At 39.5% G+C, this 13,619-nt stretch overlaps 1 protein-coding gene across 1 annotated transcript; it reads left to right on the forward strand.

Annotated features, from left to right (window-relative positions):
• The first annotated feature begins 214 nt into the window (after positions 1-214).
• Positions 215-13,619, forward strand: LOC102231624. The gene is made up of 17 exons (XM_023334423.1): positions 215-243; positions 1,588-1,733; positions 4,390-4,498; positions 4,600-4,694; positions 4,901-5,278; positions 5,361-5,420; positions 6,064-6,135; positions 6,534-6,622; positions 7,589-7,639; positions 7,805-7,843; positions 8,714-8,908; positions 9,013-9,126; positions 9,208-9,304; positions 9,881-9,996; positions 10,076-10,249; positions 11,126-11,215; positions 11,728-13,619. Exons 1-17 carry the CDS (start codon positions 215-217, stop codon positions 11,842-11,844), a joined length of 1,971 nt encoding a protein of 656 aa, XP_023190191.1. The 3' UTR covers positions 11,845-13,619.

The following is a 13,619-nucleotide window of genomic DNA, read 5'->3' on the forward strand; positions in this document are numbered from 1 at the left end:
GGGCTGAGTGTTGACGACCTCACAATTCAGTTCAATTCTTTGTTACCATTTGATTCAATTTGCTTCAAATATTGATTTAGGAATCAGTATTATACAAATAATTAATGAATAAAAATATTAATAATTACTTATTTTAAAAATTTTTCATTCCCATATGAACAGCCATGTATACGCTGTTTTTGAGCAGTAAAACATCTGAAACTAAAACGGTAGCATGAGAACGCTCGTGCTCAGCAGAGTTATGTAGTTACTAGTCACATTTACTTGGTTAACTTTTTGGGAAAAGATCTACTTATGAGTATTTTAACAATGCTGTACTTTTTACTTTTACTTGAGTCATTTTGTTATGACGTATCACTACTCTTGAGTATCATTTTTGGCCACTCAGTAACTTCACTGAATGAACCAAAAATTCACCAGTCACAAATGCACAGCTGCAGGTTTTTGTAAACTTTCACAAGTGTTATGTTGAAATGAATTGATTTGGGGAATTATGTTTTGTTTGCCTGATTTTTGTTATTTTATAATTATTTATATGAATTATTTTCAGTTTGGTATTTGAAATACCAACAATCCCACATAACTTTGTATTTTGGTCCATGTGAAGTAATTATTTTTTTTAAAAATCAAATGAATGATTGTTTGTTTTTTGATCAGTTAAGTAGCCTTTTCACCAAATACATTTTTATCCTAGAGTAATTTCTTGGATGGCTACTTTTTATTTTTACTTGAGTAAAAATATGAGTTGATGTAGTTCTACTCTTACTTAAGTACAAGCTTTTAGTACCTCTGGTGCTCAGCAAGTAATGAAAAATTCTCCTTTTCTTGTGGAAACTGAGATAATTCACTTTAGAATCCTAATTTTAAAGCGTATTTGATCAATATTGCCATTCTGACCCACTCTCATCCTGAAAAGATGTTCAGTTGGAGAAAAATTAATTTACAACGCCTTGATGAATCAGTATTTTTTTTTTTTTACCCACCTCTAGTTTACTGTCCGTCGTATCAGAATGAGCTTCTCCTGTTGCCTCTGTTGAAAATCTGATAAGATATAAACAATGGAGGCATCCATGCAAATGAATTCATTGCACGAGAACCCTTATAGTTATCACGAGAGGGGAAAAAAGCTATTAATATCTAACTCTAACTCCTAAACTTTACCTCAGTGTTGTTTAGTGTTACTGAAGCAGTCCTGACCTTTATTTTTCAGTGTGAAGATGTATTCCACAGTGTGGAGTCACGCCTGTGTGTGTGCGACGCGGCTCAGAAGAGAAACACACACTCTCTTGTTGTTATTTAGTGTAAACAGAGAAAGGCCTGTTTCCACTGCACTGGAAGGCACAGTTACCATGATGATGTTATTACTGTCTGCTTGCATAAACATCACCTCTTCCTGGTTTACCTTTCTTTATTTTTTAACCCGGCGGCAGCTGATAAACAGACAGAAGGTATTATTGAGCCTCTAAGTCAAAGACAAGATCTCATTGGAAAAAAACGTTTGTGTCTCATTTTCCTATCAATTCTAATTAGTCAATATGAAATGTTTGGACGACAGTGTTTTCTGTGTGCATGCGTGCTGTCATACAGACTTCCTGTCTGTTGGGTCGGGACTGCCACAGCTTCCCCTTCTGTCATCATCTGCCGCTCTTTTTTTAGTCAGTGTTGTAGTTACGCTCGGCTGCACATTCGTACCCACGTTAATGACTTCAGGATTCCTGCTAACTTTGACCAGGGTAAGAATTTAAGACGATACAAGTTTCTTCTCTGCTGAAAGTTTGACATCTCGGTTACGTTCTAGTGAGTTGAGCGTTGGCTGTCTCTCTGCTGGGTAACACCCTGTTGAGAAGATGGACTGATGATTAGAACCGGGTTCTTTCCAAGTCTTCGCCTGTTTGAATTACTAAGTTATGAGTAACTCTGCTCAAATGAGTTTGGCCAGTTTATATGTCTATTAATATATGGCCATGATGACACCCACCGTTCTGGGAGCCTTTAGTTACAACTTTAACTCTTGTTAGCATGCTAATGTGTTTCTGCTAATCGAGCTTGCATTAAGGTTCATGCTCCTTTTGCTTTTCCTCATCTTATAGCCACAAACTTGAATGTATTTTGAATTTTATGTGATGCACAAACTCAAAGTAGCACATTTTTGTGGAGTGGAAGTATTTATTTGTACAGCACATTTCAGCAACACATGCAGTTCAAAATGCTTTACCTGATTAAAAGCATAACAATTATGAACATAAAACATCACATTTTCTCAAATGCCATCATCTAAGGTCATTATACTCAAATATTGGAATGGAGACGAGACATTTTCAATGTTCCAGTTAATGTTGACCAAAAATGACTTTGAACATGTGGGGTTTTAGCCTCGCTTTGAAGGAACTCAGTATTTCGGCTTTTTTGCAGTTTTATGGAAGTTTGTTTCAGATTTGTGGTGCATGAAGACAGACTGCTGCTTCTGCGTGTTTGGTTCTGACTCTGGGTAAGCAGAGTAGACTAGAACCAGAGGGAGATTTACACAAGGACAACATCTCTATAACGTATTTTTGTTCCAAGCCATTCAGTGATTTATAAACTAACAACAATATTTTAGAGTCTATCCTCTGAGCTACAGGGAGCCAGTGTAGGGACTGAGAAGATGTGCTCTATTTTCCAGGTTTTATTGAGAACACGAGCAGCAATGTTCTGTACCTGCAGCAGCTGTCTGATTGACTTTTTAGGCAGACCTATGAAGGAACTATTGCAGTAATCAATGTGACTAGAGATAAATGCATGGATGAGTTTTTCTAGATCTTGCTGCAACATTAGACCTTTAATCCTGGAAATGTTTTTTCAGGTGACAGAAGGCCGACTTTGTAACTGTCTTTATGTGACTCTGAAGGTTCAGGTCAGAGTCCATCACTATCCCCAGATTTCAGGCCTGATCTGTAGTTTATATCTGTAATAACGAAGCTGTACACTGACTATAGATCATTCCTCTCAGTTCCAAAGACAGTAACTTCAACATACCAGGAGTGCAGTTTTAACGTACAGCTCACTGCGTTGACGCAGTCAGGAGTAAAGCTGAGCAGTTTATGCTGCTTATCTTCACTGTAAGGACACATCTTTAACCAATCGGACCGCACAGCTTAAAGTTGCTGTTGCATCATCGTTGGGATGCTTTGTGTTACTGGCAGGTAATGATGTTTGAGCTTATTCTGCAAGTGTGACCACAAGCTAACAAAGCAGCTGAGACCAGGTTTCTCCCTCCTTCTAATCAGTCTTCTTTGATTGAACAGTAAGATATTTTCCTTTAAGTTCACCGGCTCTGTTGAGGTCTGCAGGAGGTACGTGTGTGTTTTTGTTTGCATAAGATCGCAGGAACAATTGTTTGCATGTCCTGTAGAGTTGTGTTTATGTACTCCTGCTGTGTAATCCCAGGGAGTGTGCAGTATTACTTGGATTACACGTGCCCAAGATTAACTGCAAAAGCGTCTTCTGGAGACTTAACTGTTGGCATGACTACCACCACCGCTAACAGGGTTAATGTTGCTCCTTTGTTATGTTTCACTGCTGCTGTGCCACCACAGCGTGTTGTTGCTCCTACGGTTGTATCCACTTCTATTATTATAGCTATGTGAATAAATTATTATTATAAATTATTCCCAGCTGGGATGTGTAGAATCTACTTGTCTTTCCTGTGAGTATGGATTTGCTGTAATAAATTTCAGTTATTGATGGTAAATTTTTAAAAAAAAATCAATCACTGTGATTGTAAATGTCACTTTTACTGATTTCTCCATTGTTCCACGAAATATCAGTAAATTTGAAACTATGATTAAATGCAGTTACTGTGTAAAGTTTAGTGATACAAGTCACAGTATTTTTAAGTAAGTGTCTTCCAGAAAGCACCTGTTTCAAATGAGAATTTTGTGTACAGACTTGTGTTATATGTATTATTACCCTTCTGACATCTTGAAAAGAAACAGGCAGCCTACCAGCTTCACCTTTGCTTCCCACAATCCTTTGCTACATCACTGTTACTGTCACATGACCAAACAAAAACATCATGATGAACCTTTTCCTGTCTAGCAAATAAAACAAGATTTCATTAATGAGCAGTTAATTAAACTGCTAATTTTAATTAACTGCTAATTAATTAAAATTACTTAATTAGCTGCTGCAAGGTTGGGTATTAACGCAGCAGGAGGAAATCGAAAATCGAGAAAATATTCGAGACATATCCTCTCGAATAACTTTCCAGGAATCCTTAATCGTCAAACTGAAACCGATACGTTAAAACTGACTAATTTCAGCCGATACCGATGTTGATGCTGATATATTGAGCATCGCTAGTAAAAGAAGCTTACTTAATCCTATGATTTCTTCATCATATCTCTTCAGTCATGGCTCGTAGGAGTTCTCGCCTGGTGTCTGGTGGCTACTACCATTCAGATGAGGAATCCGACTCCAGCAGTGTGACCAACATATCCTACAGAGAAAACCCTGTCAAGTAAGTATCTATAGTATTTGTGTGCAAAGCAAGGATTCTGGCTTGGAAATCCAACTCGAGTCCCATGTGTGATTGTTCTCTGACGCCCATTTGTCCTCCAGGGTTTTCAAGAAGAAGTCCGGAGGTCGGAGGTCGGCTTCCCGCACCAGCAGCAACGGCAGTTCTGCCAGCCCAGAAACTCCGGTCCCTGAGCCAGGCCAGTAGACTCTGTCACTCCTGAACTTTTAGTCAGATCTCTGTTATAGAGCTCTTTTCAAAACAGCAACGCTAAATAGTTACTAATTTAACAAAACATTCATAATTAGACAGCTAATTAAATGTCATGTCATCTGTCAAACTGAGGAAGCACCATCCTGTTGGGAGTGAGACAATCTGACACGGCAGCTATCTGTTCCCTTCCAGGTCTGACGGCAGGGAGCGCTCCCACCCTGTCGCCCCTGAGGAGCGTCACCTTCGCCCCCACCGCGCCGACCCCTCGGCCGGCTCTGACTCCGTCGTCTCCTCAGAACCACACGTCCAAGCAATGCCACTCGATGACCCCGGAGAGGAGCCCTTCTCCTGGCCACTGCGACGCCGGCCTGCCGCCCCTACAGCACGAATCCAAAAGCAAGGAGCAGAGTCAAAGTGGCGCCGACAGCTCAGGGTACTCGTCCGCCGAGGGCCCCTACAGGAAGCCTTCACCTGCCACCAGCACAACCAGAACCCCACCCAGCAGTAGCGGTGCAGCTCCCAGTCCAGGATACAGAAGCAGGATCAATGATGCCTTTTCTAATCTAATGAGTGAGAACTACTTTGTGTTTTATATGTGTGTTTGTGTTTCTGGGGAACAATAATGAAATTCTTTGTCTCTACTTTGTGACAGATTCAGCCTCAGTGATGGCTGCTCATGCACACAGAAAAGTGCTTCATGTCACATCTTCAGGTTTGTCATCTTTAGATGTGTTTCCACTGACCATATAACTGTGCAATTTGACATTTTGAAAATTAATTAGCTTAATGGAAATACGTCATTTTGAATCTTGTTTTTTGCTAAAATGTTTTTGCCGCTAGTGTAGGTAGAGTAGGAGGTAGGGTGTTTTTTTTTGGGTTTTTTTTACCGTATCGATATTTAGCAAAACTGCTAAGTTTGCCAAGAGAAGAGAAGCAGGTTTGTCATCTATTGCTTTGTTTGCGGATATAGTTTGTGCGTGAGATTTATGGGCGTACTAGAAACAGACAACAAAGGTTCCGACTTGGCATGTAAAATACCAAAATACTTTGGTGTGCAAAAAATTAAAAAAGCAATTAATTGCGTTCTAAATTTTTACACCTTACAAGCAAGAAGTAAACATTGGTTGTCGATATCGGACTGATACGTTAGAAAAAATGACTAACAATATATCGGACAATAACGATATTATTGCCGATATATTGTGCATACCTAGACAACGCCAATATTTTGATTACTTTTTAACATCTGCCCGTGGATTATAAGCTGCTTTCACATGCCAATATTTATGTAAAAATTGCTTCTTGTGATTTTTCTACCTCATAAAAATATCTCTGTAAATAAATCTTTCTTACAGCTAACAATTCAGTCAGGGACCGGACGAAGAAGGCTCTCCTGCTGGCTCTCCTGCTCCTCATCATACTTATGTGTAAGTTAGAGCAACATTCAACGTGTCGGAGCCTGCTTGGTTGTCTGGTTGATGCTTCAGCCTCGTGTTAAAGACACTGACATTATTCTAGCAGATCTGTGGAGATCTCTGCAGCTCAAACGACTGCGATCACGTTTTTTTTAAAATGAAAGCAGGACATGCCCTTTTGCAGCGCTGCTAGAGACGCTGTCGTGTGAAGGGTATAAAGTTATGAAGAGCAGGGGTTTCCCCAGGCAATCAGAGGAGGTGGCAGGGTCTGACTCAAAGCAGCCGTGTTTCATTTTCCACCCCACAGTGACCGAACGTGTCACGCACCAGTTAAATGACGCTGTAGTTACTGTGTGTTTCTGAGGGCTTTATCTGAAGCTTTGTTTCTCCCTCTTTATTTTTTTCTGCAGGTATTTGGTTACTCCTTCCTTTGTTCACCTCTTTCGTCGTTCGCACACAACCCGGGATTCGACCCGGCACCATCCCCATACCTGTGGTGGTAGGACTCAGCTACAGCTTGTGTTCTTCTCTCTGTGTGTCTGTGCTGGTTACGCTGGTTTCCACAATGCGCTGCTGGGAAAAAACTATTCTTCCTTCTTACAGATTCGTTCAGTTTTCACTAGAGATGCACCAATCCGATATTGATATCTGTGTCAATCTCGTTATTGAAATAAATTCTATATTGGGTATCTGTGACGACGTGGCTCTGCTTACCCAGAGAATATATCAACCATAAGAGTTGATCTATTCACTCTAGCTCTATCCTTTGAGCGACGTCAGGCTTTATTGTTTATTGTTTATTGTCAGGCTACTTCCACCTACTGAACAAATTAAAGTTGTTTTTCACAACAAGCTTGTGAAGGTATTTGTGTAATTAGCTGTGTTCTTTGCTGGCGCAGAGTTATCCAATAAATTTGTAATTCCGGTATGTGTATGTCTGTGTTTAAAAAAAGAAACGTTTTAATCCAATTTAGCTGTTTTTCCGTATCAGATCGGTATCGGCCGATACTAAACTTCAGATATCGGTATCGGAAGCGAAAAAAGTGGATCCGTCCGTCCCTAGTTTTTGCTACTTTGTAAAACGGAAATATTTCAGGTTCTGTAACAAATTCTGATATCAGACAAAAGTAAATACGAAAGCAGCGTTTTATTTTACGAGTCGCATGCAGGGATGATCTCTGCAGAGTTTTAAAGCGAACACCAGTTCTAGCTAAATACTCCAACTCACATTTGGACTTTTGGCAAAATGCCGTGTGGACAGTCGTGAAAAAAATAAACTTTCTGTAGAAAGGGCATCAGGCCCACAGTCAAAACATGGTTTTAGTATATAGTCAGAGCCTGAAGAGGTGTAGACATTTATTTACAACCTGCTTGTTTTAAAAAGATGCCGTGTGTTTCAGCTTTGCTCACAACTGTGATGTTTTCTCATTTGAGTTGATTAAAAGTGTATTTTCCTTCCATCCAGGATTCAGATGTCGTTTCTGCTGCTGTACAAGTAAAGATGCAAGATTTTCTGGTAAGACAAAGGGAAAGCTAGAGAGAAATTTAATATTTGTAATTTTCTGTTATTACAAATGGTACTGAACAGTAAACAAAATAAGTTGGTTAGAATGGATTCGAGGCCTGACCCCTGCCCCAGAAACAGATTTTTATTAAATTTGTTTGTGTTTGTCTATCCCAGGTGGAGCTTCAGCGGAAACAGGAACAGCTTCTCTGCCAGGTTGGTTTGCTTTGTGTTTGTTCTTCTCTTTTCTTTTCTTTTTCGGTACATTTATCCAGCTGTCATGGCAGCATCTATGGTGATCAATTCATACAATGTCCAGAAAAATTAAAATCAGAACAACCTCCACCTACACACATTGTCTATTCAGCTGCCAGATATCACTTAACAAAAAGAGAAAATGTCCTAAATGCTCCTTTAATGAGCCATTTCTATTGTTATTGTTGGAAGATTCTTAAAAGAAAATGAGGTTCAGTTTAATTTAGCTCACCTGCGCTTAGAGTGACCTCTGGTGCTTGAGATATGAAACTGCAGAAATGATAGATTTTCTGTTGGATTCTTTTATTTGCTGTTGCAGGTTTAAAAACTAGCATGCTTTATTTTTAATAACTTTGATTGTATACATTGACAAAAATATATTTAATAGCTCTTACGTCTAACATTTTTAACCACATCACTTTAATTTTCTGACATCATTTATACATTTTATTTACAAGGCACTTGTTTCTTTTTTTTTTGATGGATACATTTCAGATCTGCTCAGATTTTTGTTTTTTTAGCGTGGGGCACGATGTGTTGGTTTAGATAACTTTTTCCTCTAAGAACATCCAGTGAAATTATTATTGGAAAACTGCTTCTTGTGTTCATCTTAGTTTGGCATTAAAATATCTCTGAATCGTGAGAGTAATTAAATGAGCCAAGACAGAAGAAATCTGGGCATGGGATTGGGAGTGGAGGGCAAATACTTTTTCACAGCGAAGTCTGTACACAATGTGCAGAATGAGTGTGTGATTATTTAAAAAACAAAAAACTGCCTTTCTGTAAGGAGCAGCAGTATCCACACCCAACAGCTTCTCTGTGTCTTTTTAGCTGAAGGAGAAACATCAGCTGGACGTGGATTTCTTGAAGGCGAAGATCGAGGCGGCGGACTCTGACATCCGCCGCCACCTGGAGCAGGAGGTTTCTGGTCTGGGGAAGCAGATGGAAGATCATCAGACGGACAGCCGCTCCGCTGCCGCCAGCCTCAGCCTCAAGATCCAAACTCTGGAGACCCAGAACGCCAAGGTAACCGACAGAAACGCGTCTGACTGGCGGAGACGTTTCCCCCCCACCCCCACACCTCCAACACTTTGCTCCGGTTTCACTGTGGCCCCTCTCTGTTGCCGTAGTTGTCCCAGGAGCTGTCCTCCATGCAGGCGACGCCAGCTCCAGACTCCGTCCACAACCAGCTCACACCAGAGCTCCAGCTGGCCATGGAGAAGTGGCTCACTGATCGCATCCAGGTAGCCAGTCTGGAGATCGTCGTGGAAGTATGAACTCCTAACTGTGTGTGTTTCTCACTGTTAGTTCTGTTCTTCAATCAGGAACAGGAAGCGAACAGGCTGGAGGTCAAAGTGGACTGCAAGGAGTGTAGACGTCCAGAGGCGGACAAAATGCCTGACTTTGCTCTTGAGACTCAAGGTCAGAGGTTTAAAATCTCCTGCCAGAGTTTGTGTTTAAAATTCTACCAAGTTTCTTTGTTTGGCACGGGAGCTGAGACCACAGAAACTTTCCCCCGGTGGTTTTCTCGAGATAAGTTCATTTCCAGGTCGTTTTTTTGAGATAAGTTAATTGGTATGTGTGTGTGTGATTCCATTCTGCCTGCCACGACAACCTGAGAGGACTCTTAAGTGTAAGTCATGGCATGTGTGTGTGTAACAGTAACTCATTATCTCTAGAAAACAATCGAAAAACTAAATTGTGATAACGGAAGAAATTATCTGAACAAAACTGTTATTTTATGATAACAAAACATAAATATCTTGTTATATTGAGGAGAAAAAACTAATTACACAAATACGACCTCTCTCGGCTTCCTTAGGTTTGATGTTTTTTCAAATTAAACCCCCCCCAGAAATATTTAAATATGTATATCAATCTGAACGTTTTTCCTAGTGTGTGTAAAATATCTGTTATTATTAATTGTGCACTGAAGACGCACAATGACCTTTTCTCCTTTCCATTAATCCGGTCCTTTTTTTGTGCGTGTCTGTGAAGGTGCCAGCATCGTCAGCACACGGTGTTCAGAGACGTATCGCATTCGCTCGGCGTGCATCACTCTCTTTGGTTTCCCTCTCTGGTATCCGTCTGAGAGCCCGCGCACCGTCATCCAGGCACGACGTCCTGTTTGCTCCGTCGGTAAGCGATAGCTTTCCCAGGCGGGGTTGCTAACGAAGCCTGCTGTCTCTCCAGGGTTACCCGGTGCTGCTCCCTGGGAAATGCTGGGCGTTCCACGGCGTCCAAGGCACCCTGGTCGTCTCTCTGTCTCACCCCATCAGGATAAGTCATGTGACTCTGGACCACCTGCCTCGCTACAACTCCCCCACCGGCCACATCGACTCGGCACCAAAAGACTTTGAAGTCTACGTGAGTTCTACGATGCTGCACACATTTTTTATTTTTTTGGTTTTGTGTGTCCCGGTAGCTCAAACAAAACTCTGTGGCGGGACTGGTTGCCTTGCAATGTCAGTGACACATTTTGCTCTACAAATCACTCCATTCAGCTGATTTGAATACATTTGTGGCACCACATGCCTTTCAGCCAGCAAGTCAGCCGGTTACACAAATGACAATAACACACAGCAACATAAAAGGAGAAAAATGATAAATGATTCTGCCAATAACGGATGACTTTCTGTAATTATTTCAGCTAGTTCATTAGCGAATATAAAATATAGAGATTTATTCATGCCTTCCAGTGTGTCTAAATTGAATGTAAAAAATTTTCTTAGCAAATATTGGAGCTGACTTTTATTATAGTCAAATGTGATAAACTGTATTTATTATATGTCAGTTCAGAAGATCTAACCGAGCCTTAACTGTGCTCCAAACCTTCATATTGCTAATCTTGTATTAAACATATTATTATTATTATTATTATTCTGTATTATTATTATTATTATTATCTAGTGGTGGAACTTGATTTAAAAAAGAAAAACAACTTGCACACAATAGTTTTTTCCAGTAAAAAAGTAGAAATGAACTCCCAGTGGCTTTGTCAACCATCGCTGTTGTTTGTAGTTGTGCGTCAGATTTATGGGGGTGCCAGAAACACATGAAAACAAAGGTTCCGGCTCAGGACTTTTGTATGTTTAAAAAAATAAAATTAAAAGGAATGTGATTAATTGCGTAAATAGGCGACATGTGTATTGTCAGCTATTACTATTATGATAAATCACTATGACCACTCAAGTAGAGAGAGTTTCATTAAGAGCAGCTTTCCTCTGTTTCTTTCTCCTCCAGGGATTGAAAAATGACACAGAAGAAGGAGCGCTGCTCGGGGCGTTTTTTTATGATGAAGACGGAGCGTCAACTCAGACGTTTAAACTGCCTGTAAGTTCAAGCTGGTCTCTATTACACGGCGGTGCATTGGGGATATATTAGATAAAAAAATTGTAAATAAATTAAGAGGAGTGAATTTCCACCAAAAGTTTCAGAAAATTTGAGATTAATCTCAGAATTGTTGTAGAAAAGAACTTCTAAATTTCTGAGTTTGAAAAGTCAAAAATTTCCTAGAAAGAAACATGGACATTTCAGAGCATCAAAAGTGCAAAATGTTTGACTTGCAAAAGAAATGTTTTACTTTTAATGCTCAGAGGTTTCCGAGTTTTTTTCTAGCAAACTTTTCACTTTTCAAACTCTTTCAATTTCTGAGACTTTTTGGCAAAAATGAACCCTCCACTTTCCTATCTGCAATATCCCTAACAAGCCGTCGTACTATTACCAGCACATCTCGTTTCTGTTTCCATAGTAACAGAATACAGTCTAAGTCTTGGTTAACCTCTCTTACCTCTCCTCTCTTTCTCATTCGTCCCGTTGTCGTCTCCTCCCCTGCTCCCGCGCAGAACCCCAGTGACGAGGTGTATCGGTTCGTGGAGCTGCGAGTTCTCTCCAACTGGGGTCACGTCGAGTACACGTGTCTTTACCGGTTCCGTGTCCACGGAATGCTCGCCTACGTTTGAGAATCCCTTTGCATCACGTGTTTAAAGACATGAAAGTTCTCCCTTGTTGTCCAATGAGTAAAGGACTCATTTCTACTGAAAAGGTGTTGAGTAATGTTACTCCTGTTCCAGCTGTCTGTAAAGCAGCAGGTTTTTTTGCAGTGTTTTTTTTTTGTTGGTAATATTAAAGTTAGAGGAGCTCTTTGTGCAGCGCACAGTTAGCTTAGCGGACATAAGAATGAAGTTTGCCCAAACGTCTGCCTGGTGAAACCTTTTGGTAGCATGAGGTTCTGGTAACTTTCTGCTTACAATCATGAGCGTGCCACTAGGTAATTTTTAATATTTTGCTATTGATTATTTCTATTTATGAGTATTTTCCTGCTTCGTGGTTCAGTGTGCTAGCATGCGCCAGAATTTTCTTCTAATTAAGTTGATAAGTGTTTTTTTTTTGTTTTGTTAGTTTTTGATTATTAAACAATGGAGCAAGGCTGAATTAATAAATAATATTGTGGCACAAATAAGATGTCAAAACTAAAAGAAAAAATGCATATTGTGACTAACAGGTTCTGTCCGTGTTGGACGCCTTTTTGGAATTAATTTTTTATTTTTGTCTCACCGCCCTGATCTATCACATTTTGAGTAAGAATCATGGCAGGCAGCAGGGGAGCATATTTAATCAGTATTGTTTCTTATTGAGGTCAATTCTGGGGAAAAAAAGAGTAAAATATGCAGTTTTGTGTGATTATATTTTGCACTCTTTTAGGAGACTCTAGTGTGCTTATTTACTTTCTGGTACTTGAAATACTTGAACATCTTTTTTAATAGACGCCATGCTAATCGCATGAAACATCTCTTTCCATTTCCTTGTGCTGAGGAGTTTATAGGAACTTTTCAAGCTAAAATGCTTCTTTATTCGTTAGACAAAAATATAATTTATAAATTTGTATTATCTGCTTTGACTACAACTGCATTCTTAAGTCGTTAAAAATTCTCCGAAACAAATCCAAATTTTAATTAATTGGCAGAACTGCCAGTACCTTTTGTTTTGCATGTCATACTTAGACATGAGTTAGAAGAGGTCTGCACTAGATATGATGGAAAATAATTTATTCCTACCCACCTTTTCAAATCTAGACAAAAAATAAACTCAGGATCTGTTTCTCCTCAGAGATCGTAGCACAGGTTTGAGATTGCTTCAAGGCTTAAGGTGATTTGTATTTATTTTTATACATGTCTGACTCGTTACCACCCATTTTTGAAAGCTACTGCACAAACAGAATCAAACAGGGCGGCGGGTAAAGTCTAACCGAAGTGTTACTTTTTAAAACAGATAGCCAATTTTGTGTCTTTCATCCTCATATTAAAGTGCAAAGAACTGAAGTAAAGAAACTCTTTGCTTAATCGCCGTTTTTATTTTTTATCAGTTAAGTAAACTGATTATCCCTGAATACGCTTTACTAAACAATGAATGTCTTACATCTTTACAACATAATGCTTGCGTTTATGTTGTAAATGTTTTATTGTTTTTTATTTTTACGGTATGTTGAGTTCTTTTACTGGCTCTCCTGTCTCGATGGCTCAACATATGTAACTCTTCCTAAGCTTTTGCATAAATAAATCTGTGTGAGAAAGTTGGGGGGGATGGAAACGCATCATATGTTTGCTTTTTTTTTTTTTCTGTTCTCCTTCATAAAAACAAAGCAGAAAAATTACCCAGCTGCTTCAATTTTGAAATGCAGACTCCGTTAAACTAGAAAATTTGATAAGGTTGTTGTTTAATAAAGGATTATAGCATC

This window comes from Xiphophorus maculatus, chromosome 5 (genome assembly GCF_002775205.1).
Source record: "Xiphophorus maculatus strain JP 163 A chromosome 5, X_maculatus-5.0-male, whole genome shotgun sequence".
In the NCBI taxonomy this organism is placed as follows: domain Eukaryota; kingdom Metazoa; phylum Chordata; class Actinopteri; order Cyprinodontiformes; family Poeciliidae; genus Xiphophorus; species Xiphophorus maculatus.